General features: G+C 46.0%; 1 protein-coding gene and 1 long non-coding RNA gene across 2 annotated transcripts; one reads left to right on the forward strand and one right to left on the reverse strand.

The window, feature by feature from the left end:
• Window positions 1–1,826: 1,826 nt before the first annotated feature.
• LOC109741383 (disease resistance protein RGA5-like) lies at window positions 1,827–5,593 on the reverse strand. The gene is made up of 2 exons (XM_020300466.1): window positions 4,749–5,593; window positions 1,827–3,957 (listed from the first exon to the last, which is right to left on the reverse strand). The coding sequence occupies exons 1-2, from the start codon at window positions 5,591–5,593 to the stop codon at window positions 1,827–1,829; spliced, it is 2,976 nt and encodes a 991-aa protein (XP_020156055.1).
• Window positions 5,594–21,318: 15,725 nt separating this feature from the next.
• On the forward strand, window positions 21,319–25,207 carry LOC120968532 (uncharacterized). The gene is made up of 3 exons (XR_006666517.2): window positions 21,319–22,957; window positions 23,064–24,547; window positions 24,649–25,207. It is a non-coding gene; the product is annotated as an uncharacterized lncRNA (long non-coding RNA).
• Window positions 25,208–25,565: the final 358 nt, after the last annotated feature.

Genomic DNA, 25,565 nt, shown 5'->3' on the forward strand with positions numbered 1-25,565 from the left:
GAAGGAAAAATAAATAATGTAAGACAGTAACCACGTCACATCAAATGATGTTAAATAAGGCGGTTAGTGGTAGGATCTTTGATTTAATCTTGTCAAAAATGGATTTGATATTGTTCTCCTACATATTTGGCCAAGAATGGAACACATGGGTATTGATAACCTAGTAGAAAAGGGTGTGGCCTGCTTTTACAAAGAGAGTGGACTACTTTTGAGATAAGGTTGGAGATTCACCTATTTGATGGTCTTCTTATGCACAACACATAATGTTAGAGCCTATCATGGTAGAATATGCAAATAAGGTCTTCATGAAGATAGGGCCATAAAAAATTGGACATACATGGATAAATAAAACCAGAAACATGGACAATTGGTCATACAGTCGCATAGTCGCATAGTAACCATGCGGGGGCGAGGGAACGAGCCCTGCTTCTCCACGCCATACGGGAGGTTACCCTTTCGACCGACGCCGATGTTCGTCATCTTCGACAGGGCTGTGCCAAGGGCGAGGGGCTCTCCTCCGCCGGAGTCTACCAGCTGTGTCACTTTGGTGGCGTGCTAGTGCCGTTCGATGGCTTCATCTGGAGGAACTACGCCCCAAGCCGGGTGCGGTTCTTCGCCTGGCTCTTGGTGCAGGCTAGGATCCACACGAGGGACGCCCTCCTGAAGAAACATATTGTCACCGTTGATGCTGCCGGGTGCCCTCTCTGCCCTGCTGTGCTGGAAACGGCAGACCACCTCGTCTTTGGCTGTCCGTTTGCACATCGGTTCTGGGCTACGGTCGGGCTGGCCCCCGAAGTCGACTCGGTCCGGCTTCTTCATCGGCTGCGTCCGCCTGCCTGGATGCCCGCCGCCTCCGGCCCGACGTTCTTCCTCCTATGCTGCTGGCAACACTGGAAACACGCAACGCGGTTGTCTTTCAGAGGCTGCCACCATCACTCCCCCGGTTGCTTCAGCTTTGCCGAGAAGACGCTGTGCTCTGGCGTGTACGCTTGCCTGCTACTCTCAGACAGGCTGTGGATGTGTGGTTTGACTGCTTTGCGGGTCACCCGACGCCCTGAGTGTGGCCGCATATGTACCCCCTCCCTCTCTCTCTCCCCTCCCACTCCCCTGTGTATCTCCCCCTGTAACGCCGTTCGCTGTTACCCCGAGCCGCTTGGCTCACCTTTGAGGTAATAAAATTCAGGTGGGGAAAATCCCCCCCCCCCCCCCCCCCCCCTTTGAAAATTCAAAAAAAAAAGTCGCATAGTAAGTGAATGAAAAGCGTGGCACAAATTGCTAGTTTTCCACAGGAACAAGTGAAATGTTCCTTAGATGCTAAACTGGAAAAATAGCTATTGTACTGTTACTACACAATCTTCTCTTTGGATGGCTCATTTTGTTGTTTTCTGTCATGTGCATTTTCATCCTCGTCTTCCCCTCATCTTTTGTCGTTCAAGTTCTGACAGCGAAAAAATTTCAAGGTTACGATGGCTGAGAAACAGATCGGCTGAAAATGGAAAGCCTAAACTAGCAATTGTGAAAGCAATTCAGAAAGCTTCATGCATGATTGTGTTGTTTTTTCACAACCAAGAATGGAAGATGTGAAACAATGTATGCTGAGGAACTGATGTGAGACAGATGAAGCGTTGACAAAGCTTTATGCATGATAAAATCTTGCTGACAATGATGTTGGTACAAAGATAGGTAGATCAATCAATAACTAAAACCATCATCCCGCCTGAACTAAGCATCGAAGCTATGAAGGCAAAATGAAAGAACGGAAACAGGATAAAACATTACAAAGGATTAAGAAGAAGAAATAGTACCTTAGATGCCGCATTGCCCTTTCAAGTTTTAACTGTTGTGAATGGTACTCTTCTATCAGGTACCGGACTCGTGGAACTAGCTGCTTGTAGTTGCACTACATGGTCCTCTTTGGCAATATAGGTGTCATGCTTATGCTCCTCATCCTTTGCCATATATTCACTCCAAAATACAAATGTCTCAAGTTGGAGGTTAGGATTGGGAGTAAGAGTGCAAGCATTGTGGATGGCATCCAACGTGGCCTCCACCTCCCATAACCTCGCACCGCTACAAGCAATGCTAACACGGAGTTGCTTGAGGGAGGCAAGGTGGGAGATGCCAAAATTAGAAGCAACACCTTCTGCAGATACCATATCACGTGCCCGACAGTGAATACTAAGCTTCTCTAGCTTTGGTGCTGCTCCTTCTCCAAACAACAGATTCGGCCCACGCGTTTTGTCTACAATGGGTGCCGAACCTACATCACTAGCCCAAAACCGGAGGACAAAACAAAACTGCTTTAGACACTGAAATCCACCACGGTTGATGGTGAGTACTTCTTTTGAATTGCTTGCTTCCAGGGTGAGGCTTACAAGGGCTGGCAAGTCTTTGAGCACCTGCATATCTTCTTGTTCCAGTTGTTCCACCGTGATGCATAGAAACATGAGGGCGGACAGAGAGGAGATCCAACTGGGAATCGTATGGGAAATTGACCCAATCTCAAAATCTTGGAGATGACGTGGAGGAGGGCACCATGAGTCAATCAAGGAATCTACATTACGCAGTAAACCATCAATATGTAGAGTTTGAAGATTGCCTTCCCCTAGCTTGCATAGTGACGACAGAAAACATTTCTTGTATCTATCCTCATCACCATTTGTATCATCAAAAATACCCCAACATATGTGCAGCTTCTTCAGTTTAGATAATTGTCCGAGCTCCAGCACAACGTCTAAGGAATTATTGTCACAACCAAACCACTTCAACTCCTGAAGAGCTCTCAGATTGCTAAACCCACTTGGGAATTTCACGCAAACATTCACAAACAGGCGCACCAGTTGGTGCAGTTCTATAATGGATGCGGGCAATTCTCTTATATCTGCTCTAGTCAGGTCTAGTGTCTGTAGTAACCGTAGATTCTTGATTTCTCTTGGAAGCCTGCTGAACAAGGGCCCAAGACTTAAATACCTTAATTGATGTAAACTTCCAATATCCTCAATATACACATTATCCTCCTCTAATTGATTACAGTCCACTGCATCTAGTACCCGTAAAGTTTGGAGGCCAATGAGCGGGGGCAGCCGCTTACAATCACCGAACACACTGACTGACCTGACATGAGAAAAGTTACCAGTGTTCAGCCACATATGATGCTCTTCACAATTGCCTTGGAGGGAGAGGCGTCGAATCTTGTATGTCGAAGTTGTACACTTTTGGCTATTTAATATAGCAACAAAGTTTTCTTCACTCGACAGGGATATAAGGAGATCTAGCATGATATCATGCACACGACAGCTCGTCACTCTTCCATCGGTGTTAATATCCTCCGATTGGATCATGTTCCTGTTGATGAGCTCATTAAAATATCCTTCTGCTATTTCTTCAACGTTTTGCCCTTGTTGGGCAACAACTAATCCTTCAGCGGCCCATCTCCATACTAGACGCTCACAATCAATCTCATGGTCCTCAGGGAATGCGCTTAGGTCCAATAGACACATCTTCAAATAGCAAGGTAGGTCATAATAACTCAGAAGCAATATCCTTCTTACTACTGCCAACTCATTGTCTTGTTCCAGTGCTGAATAAAGAGAATTACGCACCCTCACCCACTCCAGCTTTGTGGTTGGTTTTGTTGCAAGTAGGCTGGCCATGTTAACTATAGCAAGTGGCAAGCCGTCACACTTCTTTAGTATGTCATAGGTAACGTCTTTCAATTCAAATGGGCAATCATCTTCATGGGCAAAGATCCTTTTCAAGAATAATCTTTTTGACGCATCATTGTCAAGATGCTTCATAGGATAAACGTAGTATACTTGCGGAAAGCTACAAGATTCAGCAACCTCCTGAATACGTGTAGTCGTCATTATCCAACTTGCATTATTATTATAGGGAAAAGCACATTGGATGTCTTTCCATGCTTGTTTACTCCATATGTCATCAATCAGGACAAAATACCTATTAATCGATTGTAAAGGATAAACATGGCACGTAATTAGTTTTATTCCATGCAAGCAGTGTGTGAAAAATAATTGCCCAACAAACAACGCAAGTTTAAAAACTTCCCCATGCTGAAGAATGTCAAAGGAAAAAGAATCGAGACTCAAAACGTTTATGCCATCAGCATGCAACTAGAAACTTCATTAAATTTGTTACCTTTGAAACCTCGTGCACACATAACTAAGAAGGTAACTTTGTAATCTATTTCAATCTCTTATCATATCTGGAGACAGAACACATTTTTCTTTCTCTCAATGTTAGTAACAAGACAATGTTTACACAATTAAAATACAATAAAGGGAATACGTAAGTAGTCTACCAAAAAATAGCAGACTACCGTAGGTTTACATGATTTTCTCAAACAAGTTAATATAATTATCAAGCCAACCCTATTGAAGTGTAATACTCTGATCAGCCCTGTGTAAACATAGTATCTCGTACTCATTCTTGATGAGTACAACATTTCAGGCACCATTTGAATGCTAATATCTTCTTTGCCCAGATATTTAACCAGGATTCATGTCTACATTTGTTCTTTTATAACAGATTCTTAGACTAGCAGCACCGCTACTCTCCTTAAGTCCTAAAACACTATTGAAAGTTTGAAACAGTGTGTTGTTGCAAATTATCTCCTCAGTTTTCTTTGCACATGGTGATTAATAATTGTTTTCGGAGGGCGTTGATTTTGCTCATGACCAAGCAACCCAAGAAAAATGCGGAAGCGTACAGTATGTTATGCACTGGCATACCTTTTATTGTGGAGATTTTCTCTAATTTTTTGAACAAGTTGATTGTATTCCACTTTTAACGAACTGAGGTCTTCCTTGATGCGTTGACTGTCATCAACCGACATTGCGTTGCTTCCATCAAGAATTTCCAACAACACACCAGATAGGATCTTTTTGACATCAGGAGTCCTGGACACAGATGCAAAAACTGCAAACTGGAATTGACTTTTGACTTCCTTGTATACCTGATTGGCAAGGGTTGTCTTGCCAATGCCTCCGGCGCCAACGATAGAAATGACACGGCGTTCCTGTACTAAATCAGTTTCACCAACGAGCACATTGACGAGCTCATCTCTTGGACCATCAAATCCTATGATCCTGTCAGCCTCCTCAAAGAGGGCCGACAACCTAGGATGAATTGCCATGGCACTAGAAGAGGAGGGCACAACATCCAGCTTGAGCCTCTTGCGCCGATCATTAACCTCTACGGCACGCTCCTTGAGCTTATCAACGTTGCCACCTATTTGGTGGTAATGTTGGATCGTCCTGAGCCAGCCAGCAATCTTACTTGTAAGGCCATCATGGGCACCGTCCTGGACAGGGCCATGCACGAAGTCGTCGATGCAGTCCTGAATGTCGTAGGACAGCTCCCGCAGTTGATTCATCCACTCCTTCACTTGCAAGCTGGGCTCCTCCAGCTGTGAGAGATCCTCCAAGGCAGCCTTTATGCTGCGCAGCTCATCTCTCAGAGAAGTGATCCGAGGATGGAGGCCTTTGAGCCTGTCATACTCCTTGAGTAGAGCTGTGAGCTTTCCAAGAACGGGGGTCATCACCCCCATCAACGCGCCCGTTGTTGCCCTGATCATGTTTTTTTTCCTTGCGTGCTCTGCTCTGTGGGTGGTTCGATGTTTGTTGGTAGCACTCAAGTTGGAGACCTCCACGGCTCCACATCTTATAATGTTTGCCAGAAGACATAGTTTGGCCAAGGAAAGCATGAAACGTGGAAACCGAGGGTTGAGGGGAACAAGGCGCAAAGCTTCCTCGGTCGATTATCGCAAGAAGCACCGTCTTTGACAACTATTGGTTGTTTACTTACTTGGTCTAGTTATTCGGCAGCTTCGACGGAGTGCACAGAGAAGATTCGTTATTGCTAAGAAATTGAGAAAGACAAATACGTAAGCTAAACAAACATCTATTCTGAATGTCCGTTTTCGTTGTCACACATGCATGGCTCTTGTGAACATTGTAGTTGGAGTTTGGAAGCAGCACAATGCAGGCAAACAATGCTCCACTTGATTCTTAGCTAGATTCGGTTACTGAATTAACTTCGTTCATTTATGTGCTAGCTAAGATTTTTTTTTTTTACTAAAGCCACCATCGTACGTCAGGAAACTTCACATGTACACATAAGCTTCTATATGCATCAGACAACTAATTGTTGTTGGTACTAGCAAGCAGGTCTAGGAAATTGCTCGGTGTACAAGGAAGGAAGAAATAATGCTAAAATTTTAGAATACCTTGCTGGGATTAGTTGCAGCTGTTGTTGAGAAACTTCTTCTCTATCTGATCGATGCCTGTGGTGGCAGCGTAATTGTTGCTCGCTCTGCAGCATTCCTTTGCTCAATTCACGCCCACAACACGCTCCTCTGCATCCTCGCCCCGACCATGAACTCCTTCACATCCTCTTCTTTAAGATTCGACCGAGCTCGGTGGCAGCGACAACATCACACCAGTTGTAGCTGTCTCACCCAGGACGCACGCCATTACACAAAACGGCGAGGACCAAGGAGCGAAGTGGATTCGCTTGGCCACCAGGACTGGTTAAGCGCGATTACTATCCGTCAGCAGCGAGCTAGCTAAGCCTGAGATGCTGAGACAACTCCACAAACGATCGACTACAATCAACTACATTCATCCTTGGTCGCCTCCAAGAATAATAGCTTTCCCCTTCCCCAGCCCCGGTGGTCGCCACGCCTGGGCGGCCGCCGCCATCCACCATGGCATCCCCTTCTAGATCAGATGAGGGAGCTCTTCTTTTTTGAGAAACACAGACGAGGGAGCTCCTATTATTCAGCACCTCGAGCGCCGGATGACCCAACCAGCGCTCACGCGCGACTCCCGCGTGGCCCGGCCCAACTGCGCGAGGAGTTCGCTCACTCGATTACTCTCCGAAATCATTAATTAAGGAGTACTTGTTGCAAAGAACACTCCATTTTTCAGGTCGCGACAAGTGGCGCACATGCAGCGTGCCACTTGTCGCAACCTGGGAGTTTTCCCTTTTTTCATAGATCCGTTTATTCAAAACGTTTTATCTCTTAAACTGTGCGTCCAAATCTCGAACCGTTTTCACCATTGGATTCCTCGCGTCGAGATCTTCAAAACTAGATTCCATGTTGGTAGGTTTTGATGAACTTTTTTTCATGAAAAAACCGGACGAAAAAAACCAGGCGAAAAAACCGTACCGGGAGCACGGTTTTTTTCCCTTCCCGAAAGAGGCACGCCCGTGCCTCTTGCGAAATCACAACCGTGCCTCTCGTGGAAGCAAAACCGTAACTCTCGTGGAAGGAAAAAAAAACAGAAAACGCGTTTTTTTCCGTTTCCGAGAGGCACGACCGTAACTCTCGCGAAAGCACAACCGTGCCTCTCGCGAAAGCAAAACCGTGACGCTCGCGAAAGAAAAAAAACAGAAAACGCGTATTTTTTTCCCTTTTCGAGAGGCACGGCCGTGACTTTCGCGTAAGCATAACCGTGCCTCTCGCGGAACCAAAACCGTGACTCTCACGAAAGAAAAAAAAACAGAAAACGCGTTTTATTTTTCCCTTTCCGAGAGGCACGGCCGTGACTCTCGCGAAAGCACAACCGTGCCTCTCGCGGAAGCAAAACCGTGACTCTCGCGAAAGAAAAAAAAACAAAAAACGCGTTTTTTTCGTTTCCGAAAGGCACGGCCGTGAGCCCGTGACTCTCGATAAAGCACAACCGTGCCTCTTGCGGAAGAAAAACCGTGACTTTCGCGAAAGAAAAAAAAACGCGTTTTTTCGCGCAAAAAGAAAAAAATTTCAATTTTTTTTATCGAAAAGCTAAGAAAGACCGGGGAAAACCAAAACGACGAAAAAACCAGGAAAAAAACCGTTTAAAAAGCCGAAAACGCGTGCGGAAAAATAAAAAAATAAAATCCGAAGGAAGCGTCCAGAGCGCGACACGTGGCGAATGGCTGAGAGCGCGCCAAGTGGCGCTGATCGTTGCGAGGCTCCCGAAGGAGCGCTCGTTAACTAGTTGCTCCCATTACTCTCCGCCCTTTGTTCGCTCGGTTAACATGTCGACTTATTGACCGGTTGACTTTTAGAAACAATTCATAAATTTGAAAAAAATCGTGAACTTGATTTCCTTTTTTAAGTTCACAAATTTTGACAGAAATATGGATCTCAAAAAAGTTTCTTGATTTGCAATAATATTTAATGATTTTGAAAGAAGCTCATGGGTTTGAAAATTTTCATTGATTTTGAAGAAAAAAGTTCATAAACTTGAAAAAAAATGTGGATTTTCCAAAAAAATCACAATTTTTAAAAAAATCATTGATTTGAAAAAAAACTTGAGGGAAAAACTCGAATTTGAGACCAAAAAAACATGAATTTGATTTATTTTAAAAAAGTTCACCAATTTAAGAAAGAAAGTTCATGAATTTGGAAAAAGTTCTCAAAGTTGAAAAAGAAAAAAATCATGAAAATTAAAATGGAAAAGGAAAAACGATAATAAAAGAAAAAACGACCAAAACCCAAACTAAAATGGAGATAAAGAAAGCAGGAATAGAAAACCGGCCAGAAAAAACGTGACCAGACAAGACGGTAGATCCTTTCAGACCTAGTCTTCGTTTGTTTATGTTCGTGTATCTTCAAATTAGATATTTTTTATGTGCGCTTCTATTTATTGGCGGCAGTTGCTGTGGTAACAATATTTACCTTTCTACTATTTCATAACAAACATCAAGTATAGTGTAGGTGCACACGTAATGTCACTTGCACTCACTCATCTTGATTGTCCTTGTAGCAGTACCATCGAAATCTTGAGCAGTATAATCTTTATGCTCCCGGGTGAACAGTAAGGCGAAAAATATATTAAATGTTTAAAAAAATTCTAATATTTTTGTGGATAGTCGTGTTAGTGTCGCAAGCATGCTTGACAATGCGGAATGGAGCAGTGGTGTTTCATCGGTGAAAAAAACAAATTTAGGGTGACATTTAGGGATAACATTTGGTGTTTGATCTGTTTTTTAAGGCTAAAATGATCAACTTATTGCCTCCAAATTTGCCGGTAGCATTTGGATATGACTAAGAAAACATAAAAGATGTGTCCCCGTTTTTTGTACATTTCAAAATATATTTTTTGGCCTGGGAGCATGTTCTCCTGGGAACCAAATTGAATTTCCATGAAATCTCTCACTAGTTTCCCGGAAAAAAAATAAGTACTCCCTTTATAAAGAAATATAAGAGTGTTTAGATCACTACGTATCTCGCTGGTACAAGTGCAGTATTACTATACATCCGAAATGCCAAAAGATGAAAAGAGAAAACTGCGAACCAACCTGTGGTTGGATGGTTAGGAGGATAGTGCTATTACCAGCTCACCAGGGGTCAAATCCTGATGCTCGCATTTATCCTAAATTTATTTCAGGATTTCCAACACGCTTTAAGTAGGAGGAGACGTTCCTTTTGACTACGAGGCGGTTACGATGACTTCGTAAAATCTCAAGATGACATGCCGGCTCAGTCTGTCGGAGGTGCTGATAGGGGTAGGGTGTGCGTGTGTGCGTTCATAGGCGTGAGTGTATGCGTGTATATATGAACGCTTGCGTTTGCACTGTGTTCTAAAAAGAGAAAACTCGTTCACCACGCTGTGCAGCACAGCTCATGGGGCCCACGGATCGCGATCCGGGTGATGGCCGCAAACCCGAATCACCACCCTCCATTCGGCCGTGATCCAACGGCGCCTGTACCACCCTCCGCCGCTCATCCCGCGTGGCCGAAACCCAAATCTCCAAATCATCGCGTGCAAAGCACCAATAAAACCCACCCTCGATCCCCTTTAAAATCCACCTCCCTTCCTCCCCAACCCACCCCCGCGAAGTGAAATTCTCATTCTCAATCTCCAAACACCAGTTTGTCGTAGCAGCAACGCCCCTTCTGTGTCCTCCATCCCAATGGCCTGCACGAAGCAGACGGCCCGCAAGTCCACTGGCGGCAAGGTTCCCAGGAAGTAGCTGGCCACCAAGGCTGCTCACAAGTCGGCGCCACGCGATCGGCGGTGTCAAGAAGTCGCACAGGTTCCGACCGGGAACCATCGCCCTTCGTGAGATCCGCAAGTACCAGAAGAGCACGGAGCTGCTCATCCTCAAGCTCCCCTTCCAATGCCTCGTCCGGGATATCGCCCAGGACTTCAAGACCTATCTATACTTTTTTATTGTTTCATGCTATTATAGTATCAATCTTGGATGTTTTATATTTAACTATATGCTATTTTATATTATTTTTTGGGACTAACCTATTAACCTAGTGCCCAGTGTCAGTTGTTGTTTTTTGCCTGTTTTTTGTTTTCCAGAAAATCAGTACCAAACGAAGTTCAAACGCTACGAAACTTTTTGAAGATTTTTTTATGGACATAAGAGACCCTGGAAGCTTCGGGAGGAGACTAGAGGACGTATGTGTTAGGGAACGTAGCAGAAATTCAAAATTTTCTACGCATCACCAAGATCAATCTATGGAGTAATCTAGCAACGAGGGGAAGGGGAGTGCATCTACATACCCTTGTAGATCGCGAGCGGAAGCGTTCAAGAGAACGGGGTTGATGGAGTCGTACTCGTCATGATCCAAATCACCGATGATCCTAGCGCCGAACGGACGGCACCTCCGCGTTCAACACACGTACTGAGTAGCAACGTCTCCTCCTTCTTGATCCAGCAAGGGGGGAGGAGAGGTTGATGGAGATCCAGCAGCACGACGGCGTGGTGGTGGAAGTAGCGGGATTCCAACAGGGCTTCGCCAAGCGCTGCGGGAGGAGGGAGATGTGTCACGGGAGGGAGAGGGAGGCGCCAGGGCTTAGATTGCTGCTGCCCTCCCTCCCCCCACTATATATAGGGCCAAGGGAGAGGGGGGGCGCAGCCTTGGCCCTTCCTCCAAGGAAGGGTGCGGCCAGGGAGGAGTCCATCCTCCCCAAGGCACCTCGAAGGTGCCTTCCCCCTTTAGGACTCTCCCTTTATCTTATCTCTTGGCGCATGGGCCTCTTGGGGCTGGTTCCCTTGGCCCATATAGGCCAAGGCGCACCCCCCACAGCCCATGTGCCCCCCGGGGCTGGTGGACCCCCGGACCCCTTTCGGCACTCCCGGTACAATACCGATAAAGTGCGAAACTTTTCCGTCGACCAAAATAAGACTTCCCATATATAAATCTTTACCTCCGGACCATTCCGGAACTCCTCGTGACGTCCGGGATCTCATCCGAGACTCCGAACAACTTTCGGGTTACCGCATACTAATATCTCTACAACCCTAGCGTCACCGAACCTTAAGTGTGGAGACCCTACGGGTTCGGGAGACATGCAGACATGACCGAGACGACTCTCCGGTCAATAACCAACAGCGGGATCTGGATACCCATGTTGGCTCCCACATGCTCCTCGATGATCTCATCGGATGAACCATGATGTCGAGGATTCAATCAATCCCGTATACAATTCCCTTTGTCTATCGGCATGTTACTTGCCCGAGATTCGATCGTCGGTATCCCGATACCTTGTTCAATCTCGTTACCGGCAAGTCTCTTTACTCGTTCCGTAACACATCATCCCGTGATCAACTCCTTGGTCACATTGTGCACATTATGATGATGTCCTACCGAGTGGGCCCAGAGATACCTCTCCGTTTACACGGAGTGACAAATCCCAGTCTCGATTCGTGCCAACCCAACAGACACTTTCGGAGATACCTGTAGTGCACCTTTATAGCCACCCAGTTACGTTGTGACGTTTGGTACACCCAAAGCATTCCTACGGTATCCGGGAGTTGCACAATCTCATGGTCTAAGGAAATGATACTTGACATTAGAAAAGCTCTGAGCAAACGAACTACACGATCTTGTGCTAGGCTTAGGATTGGGTCTTGTCCATCACATCATTCTCCTAATGATGTGATCCCGTTATCAACGACATCCAATGTCCATGGTCAGGAAACCGTAACCATCTATTGATCAACGAGCTAGTCAACTAGAGGCTTACTAGGGACATGGTGTTGTCTATGTATCCACACATGTATCTGAGTTTCCTATCAATACAATTCTAGCATGGATAATAAACGATTATCGTGAACAAGGAAATATAATAATAGCCAATTTATTATTGCCTCTAGGGCATATTTCCAACAGTATGAGGAGATGGCAAGGCAACAGGGCGCGCCCTGTTACCCTGTGGGCCCCTCGAGAAATTCCACCCCTATAAATTCTCAAATATTGGAAAACCAACAAACAGCCACCAAAAACACTTTTTTCGCCGCCGTAAGTTTATGTTCTTCCGCGATCCCATCTGTAGGCCTTTTTCGATACTCTTCCGAGAATCAATCACCAAGGGCTTTCACATCATCCTTGCTGCCTTCCGATGATATGTGAGTAGCTCACCGCAGACCTACGGGTCCATACTAGTAGCTAGATGGCTTATTCTCTCTCTTTGATCCTCAACCAATGTTCTCCTCTATGTCCCTAGAGATTCTATCTGATGTAATCTTCTTTTGCGGTGTGTTTGTTGTGTTGGGAATCGTAGCATAATTTAAAATTTTCCTACGCTCACCAAGATGCATCTATGGAGTCTACTAGCAACGAGGGGAAAGGAGTGGATCTACATACCCTTGTAGATCGCGAGCGGAAGCGTTCCAATGAACGTGGATGACGGAGTCGTACTCGCCGTGATCCAAATCACCGATGACCGAGTGCCGAACGGACGGCACCTCCGCGTTCAACACACGTACGGTGCAGCGACGTCTCCTCCTTCTTGATCCAGCAAGGGGGAAGGAGAGGTTGATGGAGATCCAACAGCACGACGGCGTGGTGGTGGATGTAGCGGGTCTCCGGCAGGGCTTCGCCGAGCTTCTGCGAGAGAGAGAGAGGTGTTGCAGGGGAGGAGGGAGGCGCCCAAGGCTTAGATGTTGCTGCCCTCCCTTCCCCCCACTATATATAGGGCCAAGGGAGAGGGGGGGGGGCGCAGCCTTGCCCCTTCCTTCAAGGAAGGGTGCGGCCAGGGGGGAGTCCTTCCCCCCCAAGGCACCTCGGAGGTGCCTTCCCCCTTTAGGACTCTCCCTTCTTTCTTATCTCTTGCGCATGGGCCTCTTGGGGCTGGTGCCCTTGGCCCATATAGGCCAAGGCGCACCCCTTACAGCCCATGTGGCCCCCCGGGGCTGGTGGACCCCCTTGGTGGACCCCCGGCCCCTTTCGGCACTCCCGGTACAATACCGATAAAGCGCGAAACTTTTCCGGCGACCAAAATAAGACTTCCCATATATAAATCTTTACCTCCGGACCATTCCGGAACCTCTCGTGACGTCCGGGATCTCATCCGGGACTCCGAACAACTTTCGGGTTTCCGCATACATATATCTCTACAACCCTAGCGTCACCGGACCTTAAGTGTGTAGACCCTACGGGTTCGGGAGACATGCAGACATGACCGAGACGCCTCTCCGGTCAATAACCAACAGCGGGATCTGGATACCCATGTTGGCTCCCACATGTTCCACGATGATATCATCGGATGAACCACGGTGTCGAGGATTCAATCAATCCGTATGCAATTCCCTTTGTCAATCGGTATGTTACTTGCCCGAGATTCGATCGTCGGTATCCCAATACCTTGTTCAATCTCGTTACCGGCAAGTCTCTTTACTCGTACCGCAATGCATGATCCCGTGACTAACGCCTTAGTCATATTGAGCTCATTATGATGATGCATTACCGAGTGGGCCCAGAGATACCTCTCCGTCACACGGAGTGACAAATCCCAGTCTCGATCCGTGCCAACCCAACAGACACTTTCGGAGATACCCGTAATGCACCTTTATAGTCACCCAGTTACGTTGTGACGTTTGGCACACCCAAAGCACTCCTACGGTATCCGGGAGTTGCACGATCTCATGGTCCAAGGAAAAGATACTTGACATTGGAAAAGCTCTAGCAAACGAAACTACACGATCTTTTATGCTATGCTTAGGATTGGGTCTTGTCCATCACATCATTCTCCTAATGATGTGATCCCGTTATCAATGACATCCAATGTCCATAGTCAGGAAACCATGACTATCTGTTGATCAACGAGCTAGTCAACTAGAGGCTTACTAGGGACAGGTTGTGGTCTATGTATTCACACATGTATCACGATTTCCGGACAATACAATTATAGCATGAATAATAGACAATTACCATGAACAAAGAAATATAATAATAACCATTTATTATTGCCTCTAGGGCATATTTCCAACAGTCTCCCACTTGCACTAGAGTCAATAATCTAGTTACATTGTGATGAATCGAACACCCATTGCGTCCTGGTGTTGATCATGTTTTGCCCTAGGGAGAGGTTTAGTCAACGGATCTGCTACATTCAGGTCCGTGTGCACTTTACAAATATCTATGTCTCCATTTTGAACACTTTCACGAATGGAGTTGAAGCGACGCTTGATATGTCTGGTCTTCCTGTGAAACCTGGGCTCCTTCGCAAGGGCAATAGCTCCAGTGTTGTCACAAAAGAGAGTCATTGGGCTCGACGCATTGGGAATCACCCCTAGGTCGGTAATGAACTCCTTCATCCAGACTGCTTCCTGTGCTGCCTCCGAGGCTGCCATGTACTCCGCTTCACATGTAGATCCCGCCACGACGCTTTGCTTGCAACTGCACCAGCTTACTGCTCCTCTATTCAATATATACACGTATCCGGTCTGTGACTTCGAGTCATCCAGATCTATGTCGAAGCTAGCGTCGACGTAACCCTTTACGACGAGCTCTTCGTCACCTCCATAAACGAGAAACATATCCTTAGTCCTCTTCAGGTACTTCAGGATATTCTTGACCGTTGTCCAGTGTTCCTTGCCGGGATTACTTTGGTACCTTCCTACCAAACTTACGGCAAGGTTTACATCAGGTCTGGTACACAGCATGGCATACATAATAGACCCTATGGCCGAGGCATAGGGGATGACACTCATCTGTTCTATATCTTCTGCCGTGGTCGGGCATTGAGCCGTGCTCAATTGCACACCTTGCAATACAGGCAAGAACCCCTTCTTGGACTGATCCATACTGAACTTCTTCAATATCTTGTCAAGGTATGTACTCTGTGAAAGACCAATGAGGCGTCTTGATCTATCTCTATAGATTTTGATGCCTAATATATAAGCAGCTTCTCCAAGGTCCTTCATTGAAAAACACTTATTCAAATAGGCCTTTATACTTTCCAATAATTCTACATCATTTCCCATCAATAATATGTCATCCACATATAATATGAGAAATGCTACAGAGCTCCCACTCACTTTCTTGTAAACACAGGCTTCTCCATAAGTCTGTGTAAACCCAAACGCTTTGATCATCTCATCAAAGCGAATGTTCCAACTCCGAGATGCTTGCACCAGCCCATAGATTGAGCGTTGGAGCTTGCATACTTTGTTAGCATTCTTAGGATCGACAAAACCTTCCGGCTGCATCATATACAACTCTTCCTTAAGGAAGCCGTTAAGGAATGCCGTTTTGACGTCCATCTGCCATATCTCATAATCATAGTATGCGGCAATTGCTAACATGATTCGGACGGACTTCAGCTTCGCTACGGGTGAGAAAGTCTCATCGTAGTCAACCCCTTGAACTTGTCGATAACCCTTAGCGACAAGTCGAGCTTTGTAGATGGTCACATTACCATCTGCGTCCGTCTTCTTCTTAAAGATCCATTTGTTTTCTATGGCTCGCCGCTCATTGGGCAAGTCAGTCAAAGTCCATACTTTGTTTTCATACATGGATTCTATCTCGGATTTCATGGCTTCTAGCCATTTGTCGGAATTCGGGCCCGCCATCGCTTCTTCGTAGTTCGAAGGTTCACCGTTGTCTAACAACATGATTTCAAGGACAGGGTTGCCGTACCACTCTGGTGCGGAACGTGTCCTTGTGGACCTACGAAGTTCAGTGGCAACTTGATCCGAAGCTTCATGATCATCATCATTAACTTCCTCCCCCGTCGGTGTAGGCACCACAGGAACATTTTCCCGCGCTGCGCTATTTTCCGACTCGGAAGGGGTGACTATCACCTCATCAAGTTCCACTTTCCTCCCACTCAATTCTTTCGAGAGAAACTCCTTCTCTAGAAAGGACCCGTTCTTGGCAACGAAGATCTTGCCTTCGGATCTGAGGTAGAAGGTGTACCCAATAGTTTCCTTAGGGTATCCTATGAAGACGCATTTTTCCGATTTGGGTTCGAGCTTTTCAGGTTGAAGTTTCTTGACATAAGCATCGCATCCCCAAACTTTTAGAAACGACAGCTTAGGTTTCTTCCCAAACCATAATTCATACGGTGTCGTCTCAACGGATTTAGACGGTGCCCTATTTAAAGTGAATGCGGCAGTCTCTAAAGCATAACCCCAAAATGAGAGCGGTAAATCGGTAAGAGACATCATAGATCGCACCATATCCAATAGAGTGCGATTACGACGTTCGGACACACCATTTCTCTGAGGTGTTCCAGGCGGCGTGAGTTGTGAAACTATTCCACATTTCCTTAAGTGTGTACCAAATTCGTGACTTAAATATTCTCCACCACGATCTGATCGTAAGAATTTTATTTTCCTGTCACGTTGATTCTCAACCTCACTCTGAAATTCCTTGAACTTTTCAAAGGTTTCAGACTTGTGTTTTATTAGGTAGACATACCCATATCTACTTAAATCATCAGTGAGAGTGAGAACATAACGATATCCTCCACGAGCCTCAACACTCATTGGACCACACACATCGGTATGTATGATTTCCAATAAGTTGGTTGCTCGCTCCATTGTTCCGGAGAACGGAGTCTTGGTCATCTTACCCATGAGGCATGGTTCGCACGTGTCAAATGATTCGTAATCAAGAGACTCCAAAAGTCCATCTGTATGGAGCTTCTTCATGCGCTTGACACCAATGTGACCAAGGCGGCAGTGCCACAAGTATGTGGGACTATCGTTATCAACTTTACATCTTTTGGTATTCACACTATGAACATGTGTAACATCACGTTCGAGATTTATCAAAAATAAACCATTGACCAGCGGGGCATGACCATAAAACATATCTCTCAAATCAATAGAACAACCATTATTCTCAGATTTAAATGAGTAGCCATCTCGAATTAAACGAGATCCAGATACAATGTTCATGCTCAAAGCTGGCACTAAATAACAATTATTGAGGTTTAAAACTAATCCCGTGGGTAGATGCAGAGGTAGCGTGCCGACGGCGATCACATCGACCTTGGAACCATTCCCGACGCGCATCGTCACCTCGTCCTTTGCCAGTCTCCGTTTATTCCGTAGTTCCTGTTTTGAGTTACAAATATGAGCAACCGCACCGGTATCAAATACCCAGGAGCTACTACGAGTACTGGTAAGGTACACATCAATTACTTGTATATCACATATACCTTGGGTGTTGCCGGCCTTCTTCTTGTCCGCTAAATATTTGGGGCAGTTCCGCTTCCAGTGACCACTTCCCTTGCAGTAAAAGCACTCAGTCTCGGGCTTGGGTCCATTCTTTGACTTCTTCCCGGTAACTGGCTTACCGGGCGCGGCAACTCCCTTGCCGTCCTTCTTGAAGTTCTTCTTACCCTTGCCCTTCTTGAACTTAGTGGTTTTATTCACCATCAACACTTGATGTTCTTTTCTGATCTCTACCTCAGCTGATTTCAGCATTGAATATACCTCGGGAATGGTCTTTTCCATCCCCTGCATATTGTAGTTCATCACAAAGCTCTTGTAGCTTGGTGGAAGCGACTGGAGGATTCTGTCAATGACCGCGTCATCCGGGAGATTAACTCCCAGCTGAGACAAGCGGTTGTGCAACCCAGACATTCTGAGTATGCGCTCACTAACAGAACTGTTCTCCTCCATTTTACAGCTGAAGAACTTGTCGGAGACATCATATCTCTCGACCCGGGCATGAGCTTGAAAAACCAGTTTCAGCTCCTCGAACATCTCATATGCTCCATGTTTCTCAAAACGCTTTTGGAGACCCGGTTCTAAGCTGTAAAGCATGCCGCACTGAACGAGGGAGTAATCATCAGCACGCTGCTGCCAAGCGTTCATAACGTCTTGGTTCTCAGGGATTGGTGCTTCACCTAGCGGTGCTTCTAAGACATAATCTTTCTTGGCTGCTATGAGGATGATCCTCAGGTTCCGGACCCAGTCCGTATAGTTGCTTCCATCATCTTTCAGCTTGGTTTTCTCTAGGAACGCGTTGAAATTGAGGACAACGTGGGCCATTTGATCTACAATACATAGTGTAAAGATTTTAGACTAAGTTCATGATAATTAAGTTCATATAATCAAATTGTTTAATGAACTCCCACTCAGATAGACATCCCTCTCGTCATCTAAGTGAAACACGATCCGAGTTCAACTAGGCCGTGTCCGATCATCACGTGAGACGGACTAGTCAAGATCGGTGAACATCTCCATGTTGATCGTATCTTCTATACGACTCATGCTCGACCTTTCGGTCCTCCGTGTTCCGAGGCCATGTCTGTACATGCTAGGCTCGTCAAGTCAACCTAAGTGTATTGCGTGTGTTCCGAGGCCATGTCTGTACATGCTAGGCTCGTCAACACCCGTTGTATTCGAACGTTAGGATCTATCACACCCGATCATCACGTGGTGCTTCGAAACAACGAACCTTCGCAACGGTGCACAGTTAGGGTGAACACTTTCTTGAAATTATTATTAGGGATCATCTTACTTACTACCGTCGTTCTAAGCAAATAAGATGCAAAAACATGATAAACATCACATGCAATCATATAGTGACATGATATGGCCAATATCATCATGCTCCTTTGATCTCCATCTTCGGGGCACCATGATCATCTTCTTCACCGGCATGACACCATGATCTCCATCATCATGATCTCCATCATTGTGTCTTCATGAAGTCGTCACGCCAATGATTACTTCTACTTGTATGGCTAACGCGTTTAGCAACAAAGTAAAGTAAATTACATGGCGTTATTCAATGACACGCAGGTCATGCAAAATAATAAAGACAACTCCTATGGCTCCTGCCGGTTGTCATACTCATCGACATGCAAGTCGTGATTCCTATTACAAGAATATGATCAATCTCATACATCACATATATCATTCATCACATCTTCTGGCCATATCATATCACATATATCACTTGCTGCAAAAACAAGTTAGACGTCCTCTAATTGTTGTTGCAAGTTTTACGTGGTTTGTAGGTTTCTAACAAGAACGTTTTCTTACCTACGTATGACCACAACGTGATTTGCCAATTTCTATTTACCCTTCATTAGGACCCTTTTCATCGAATCCGTTCCGACTAAAGTAGGAGAGACAGACACCCGCTAGCCACCTTATGCAACTAGTGCATGTCAATCGGTGGAACCTGTCTCACGTAAGCGTACGTGTAAGGTCGGTCCGGGCCGCTTCATCCTACAATGCCGCCGAAACAAGAAACGACTAGTAGCGGCAAGAAGAATTGGCAACATCAACGCCCACAACTTCTTTGTGTTCTACTCGTGCATAGTAACTACGCATAGGCCTGGCTCATGATGCCACTGTTGGGAATCGTAGCATAATTCAAAATTTTCCTACGCTCACCAAGATGCATCTATGGAGTCTACTAGCAACGAGGGGAAAGGAGTGGATCTACATACCCTTGTAGATCGCGAGCGGAAGCGTTCCAATGAACGTGGATGACGGAGTCGTACTCGCCGTGATCCAAATCACCGATGACCGAGTGCCGAACGGACGGCACCTCCGCGTTCAACACACGTACGGTGCAGCGACGTCTCCTCCTTCTTGATCCAGCAAGGGGGAAGGAGAGGTTGATGGAGATCCAACAGCACGACGGCGTGGTGGTGGATGTAGCGGGTCTCCGGCAGGGCTTCGCCGAGCTTCTGCGAGAGAGAGAGAGAGGTGTTGCAGGGGAGGAGGGAGGCGCCCAAGGCTTAGATGTTGCTGCCCTCCCTTCCCCCCACTATATATAGGGCCAAGGGAGAGGGGGGGGGGCGCAGCCTTGCCCCTTCCTTCAAGGAAGGGTGCGGCCAGGGGGGAGTCCTTGCCCCCCAAGGCACCTCGGATGTGCCTTCCCCCTTTAGGACTCTCCCTTCTTTCTTATCTCTTGCGCATGGGCCTCTTGGGGCTGGTGCCCTTGGCCCATATAGGCCAAGGCGCACCCCTTACAGCCCATGTGGCCCCCCGGGGCTGGTGGACCCCCTTGGTGGACCCCCGGACCCCTTTCGGCACTCCCGGTACAATACCGATAAAGCGCGAAACTTTTCCGGCGACCAAAATAAGACTTCCCATATATAAATCTTTACCTCCGGACCATTCCGGAACCTCTCGTGACGTCCGGGATCTCATCCGGGACTCCGAACAACTTTCGGGTTTCCGCATACATATATCTCTACAACCCTAGCGTCACCGGACCTTAAGTGTGTAGACCCTACGGGTTCGGGAGACATGCAGACATGACCGAGACGCCTCTCCGGTCAATAACCAACAGCGGGATCTGGATACCCATGTTGGCTCCCACATGTTCCACGATGATATCATCGGATGAACCACGGTGTCGAGGATTCAATCAATCCGTATGCAATTCCCATTGTCAATCGGTATGTTACTTGCCCGAGATTCGATCGTCGGTATCCCAATACCTTGTTCAATCTCGTTACCGGCAAGTCTCTTTACTCGTACCGCAATGCATGATCCCGTGACTAACGCTTTAGTCATATTGAGCTCATTATGATGATGCATTACCGAGTGGGCCCAGAGATACCTCTCCGTCACACGGAGTGACAAATCCCAGTCTCGATCCGTGCCAACCCAACAGACACTTTCGGAGATACCCGTAATGCACCTTTATAGTCACCCAGTTACGTTGTGACGTTTGGCACACCCAAAGCACTCCTACGGTATCCGGGAGTTGCACGATCTCATGGTCCAAGGAAAAGATACTTGACATTGGAAAAGCTCTAGCAAACGAAACTACACGATCTTTTATGCTATGCTTAGGATTGGGTCTTGTCCATCACATCATTCTCCTAATGATGTGATCCCGTTATCAATGACATCCAATGTCCATAGTCAGGAAACCATGACTATCTGTTGATCAACGAGCTAGTCAACTAGAGGCTTACTAGGGACAGGTTGTGGTCTATGTATTCACACATGTATCACGATTTCCGGACAATACAATTATAGCATGAATAATAGACAATTACCATGAACAAAGAAATATAATAATAACCATTTATTATTGCCTCTAGGGCATATTTCCAACATGTTGGTATCCGCTGAATTGTGGGTTTATGATCTGAATATTTATGATAAGTAATTGAGTCTCTTCTGAACTTTATTATGCATGATTGTTATAGCTTTGTATTTCTCTGCGATATATCCGTTTGGTTTGGCCAACTAGATTGATTTATCTTCAGTGGGAGGGATGCTTTGTGATGGGTTCAATCTTGGGGTGCTCTATCACAATGACAAAGTAGGGGACAAGACACGTATCTGTATTGTTGTCATTAAGGGTAAAACGACAGGGTTTATTAATATTGATTGGGTTTACTTTGTCTACATCATGTTATCTTGCTTAAGGCGTTACTCTGTTTTATACTTAATACCCTTGATGCATGCTGGATAGCGGTCGATGGATGGAGTAATAGTAGTACATGCAGGCAGGAGTCAGTCTACTTGTCTCGAACGTGATGCCTATGCACATGATCGTTGCCTTGAATGTCGTCATAACTATGCGCTTTTCTATCAATTGCCCAACAGTAATTTATTCACCTACCGTATGCTATGTGTTCGAGAGAGAAGCTTCTCGTGAAAACAATGGCCCCGGGTCTACTTTTAACATATATCTTTTCCTAATCCTAATCCTAATCCTAATCCTAATCCTAATAATAATAAAGCACCGATTGAGTCTGCCGGGTTCACCGTCGCGGCACATTTTAAACAAAGGTCCCTATGGTTTATAGGAATCAACCCACAGTCCACAGCCAAGTGAAAAAAAAAAATTCATACGCAGACCTAACTAGCGCGTCGTTGGCATTGCTGCCCCGCACGAGAAGAGGAGGGTTCCCTCCGCCGCCGCCGCGCCTGCATCCGTCCTCTCCGCGGTGCCCGTCCTCGCTCCGCCGTTGCCAAATCGTACGAGATTGGCAGGATCCGCCGCATCTTGCGCGCCGCCGCCGGTGCTTCACCTGTCGCCGGCCTCCTTCCAGTTCCCTTCGTCGCCGAGGACAAGCACGCCAAGTTCCCATGCCTTTTCCAGCGGTGCTGATGACGAGTTGTTCCCCAACTGAAGGAACAGATCAAGGCCATGGGATCCAGCCGGTGAGAGTCCCTTGACCGCATCACCTTGCCGAACACATGGTGGGGGACAGCATGGACGAGCTGCTCGTCGGCCATGCGGGGAACACGGAGGAGCTGCTCGTCGGCATCCATCCCGTGCACCCAGCCCCCGCCGACGGTGGCCTCCCATCACCCTCGACGGCGCGCGCCTCCAGCATCTCGAGAATCATCGCCCACCTCCCTGGGAGAGCTCCTCCTACCCCTGGAGGAGGCGCATGAGCCGAGCCCGGCCATCACGCGCCCGTGGCCAACAACAACCTCCAGGTTGCATCAGCGTTCGGTGGCATGGGCATGCTCTCCACTCATTGATTTTTGTATGGAAGATTTTTCTGAGTGGGGGCAACGCCCATGGGTGCTGTGTAGGAGTCACTGAAAAAATAGCGCGCTATAGCGTATTGAGAATTGTCTCGCTAAATATATTAATGTACAATGTCTCGCTAATAGCACGCTATAGCGCGATATAACACGCTGATAGCGTATTTTGAGGTCGGCGCTATTTTACTGTAGCGCGCTATTTTTTTTCATTGGTAGGAGTACATGTTCAAGACAATCAACAGCTTCTTTGATGACTTCCTCACCTAATGGTCAGGTACAATTTTGCGACCGTGAATAGATGTCTAATAGGTTTGTTGGCTACTTCTGAATGTTCATAATCTGTAAAACCATTCAAATTTACTATGATTTTGCTTGAACAGGGGCGCCGCCGTATGAGGAATGACACTTTGTGGCTAGCAGTGGCGATGACCACCACTGGACACGAGGGATCAACATGCTGACGGCACGAGCTCATCCTCGGAGTTAACTTCCACCACTTTCACTAATTTGGACTCACTTCTCTTCGGTCCAAATATTTGGACTCTCAGTTAACTTCCTGCTTTTCAGAAGTTTAATTTAGTTCCACCATTTGTAATTCTTCAGCAACAGTTAGTCGTCGGCCGTGAGGCGGTTAGAGAACATGGTGACTGTAGCATAAGCTACACAGCCGGTTTTTGCGCCCGATCACCTGCCTTGCTACTTGTGCGTGATTATGATCTGATTTGTATGCAACTCTGACATGTGAAAATAATGAAGCTGCCAGCTGGTTCTTTGCAAGTTCCAGAGAGCTTTTGTGTTCGTTTTAATTTTGATAGAAATTTGGTTTTCAGTTCTTGGATGTATAGCTCATCTACTGTAGCAGTTATCTTTTGTTAACTGGAACAGTTAACTTCATTGTTACTGTAGTGGGTTGCTATTATAAATTGAGAAAAAAAATAACTGATGCAGTTAGCTGTGAGATGCAGTTCTCGTTGGAAATTGATGGTCCCGTTAGCTTTAAAAAAACCAGAAAGTTTAATTTGCATTTTACAAAACAATTCATTTTTGATGGTCCAGTTAGCTTTAGAAAAAACTGAGGGACGTTGTGCAGTTTGTTTTTCTTTTGCTGAGAAAATGTAGTAGTTAGATGAGCACTCCCGCCATGGTTGTAGGAATAGAGAAATGTAGCAGTTACGAGTTTATTTGTCTTTGTTGCTTCGGGCCACAAGAGAAAAACTGTGAAAAATTGTTGTAGCAGTTAACATGTAAAAATGTCACAGTTAATGTGTGAGAGAAAAGTTACCGTGTTACAGAAAGAGGAAAATATTTGTTGTACCAGAAGTTAACTATTCAATTTACCAGTAGTTTTTTTGCAGAGGTAATTTAGCAGCAAAATTAGCATCGTTTTTCTTCAGTCCACTTTTTGTGTGCGTTCAATCATGTATCGTCGTCTCTATTTGGCATGATTTGCAGCGAGTTTCTTCAGTGTCTATTTTTATTCCAGTGCCTTGTTCTTTCTGGCAAGACAGTGCTTGTGTTAATGCCTATGGTAGATTAGCATGTATTATGATTAAGAACTACAATTGATCAGCATATTGAGTAAGCAAGATGGTCGGCAATCAAACTGAGTGCTAGCATTAAGCTTGAATCCTGGTCGTTCCTTCTCCCCTTCTCTGTTTTGCTATGGTCTGAATATTCTGAATTTTGAATACTTGCAGGTACCTTCTGAACTGAACTTTGAACACTTGCATGTGGATTCTGAACTGAAGTTTGAAGGCATGCAGGCAACTTTATTTCAAGCATCGGGTTGTCTTGGGACCCGACACCGATGAGGTCGGAGACGATGGTTCATGGCGGAGGCCGTCGACAACGGCCAGGACACCAGGTTGCCGGTCTACAATCTGCTCCAGCCTGCTTCGTATGTTGTCCTTCTCCCCCTCTGCTTTTTTCGTACTTCTCTCACCTTCGTTTCTTTTTCTTTTACAGAAAAAACCAGCGCGTCTCCCTCGCGCGAGTGTTGAATCAGTCGTGTGAAAATTCTGCGTGACATTTGTATGCCCAATATGTGCCCGGGCACCGCCACTGCTCCGTGCCTGCCACAACGTCAGCCGCCACTAGCCCTCCCGTTTCTGCATTGTCTCCACCACGGGCGTGGTAGCCCGTGCAGCCACCTCAAGCGTCCTCCATCGCCCATGCCTATGTCCCCTGTGTGACGCGGGATCCGCCTCATCGGGCGAGGAAACCGGCACCTCGGCTGCCATCTCACACATGTCGGCATGCACCTGGGTGTGCGGTGAGAATGATGCATTTTCCCAACAGGACATCTTTCTTTAGCAAACTTTATGTTTTTACAAGGATAGTTTGCAAGATAGTGGTACTATCGTAACGTATTGTAGTGTCTTCTGGTGACATGGTTTTTAGTAGCCATGGTGACATCAGGTGATCCTTATGAGCAGAACTACCATGACAAGCATACGGGTCAATAGAATCGAGAAAGTTGCATTTTATTTGCTCTATTAAAAAATGGATTCAATTTCAATGAAAATCGTTAACTGGACTCCCATGATTGCGGTGGTGTATTATTCTGCAAAAAGTAGTTTTGTCGCCTTTTAATGTTTTCATTCAATATGTGGTCATATATGTTGCCTCACATGATGCGAGTTATCAGCCATCTAGACGTAGTTCTTATCTTTCTTTTCATCACACTTTTGTTCAATTAATTAGCTTTCGTTGCATCATACACACATCTGGATAATGAATAAAATGATGTACCTTTTGGATTACTTCTTCACCAACATATGTTCCACTCTACATTCGTCTTTTGGATTACTTCTTCACCAATTTATGTTCCACTCTACATTTATATCAGGAAAAATAGTTGTCTATAGTGACCTTGTATATAG

The sequence above is a fragment of the Aegilops tauschii genome, chromosome 7, assembly GCF_002575655.3.
Source record: "Aegilops tauschii subsp. strangulata cultivar AL8/78 chromosome 7, Aet v6.0, whole genome shotgun sequence".
Taxonomy (NCBI): domain Eukaryota; kingdom Viridiplantae; phylum Streptophyta; class Magnoliopsida; order Poales; family Poaceae; genus Aegilops; species Aegilops tauschii.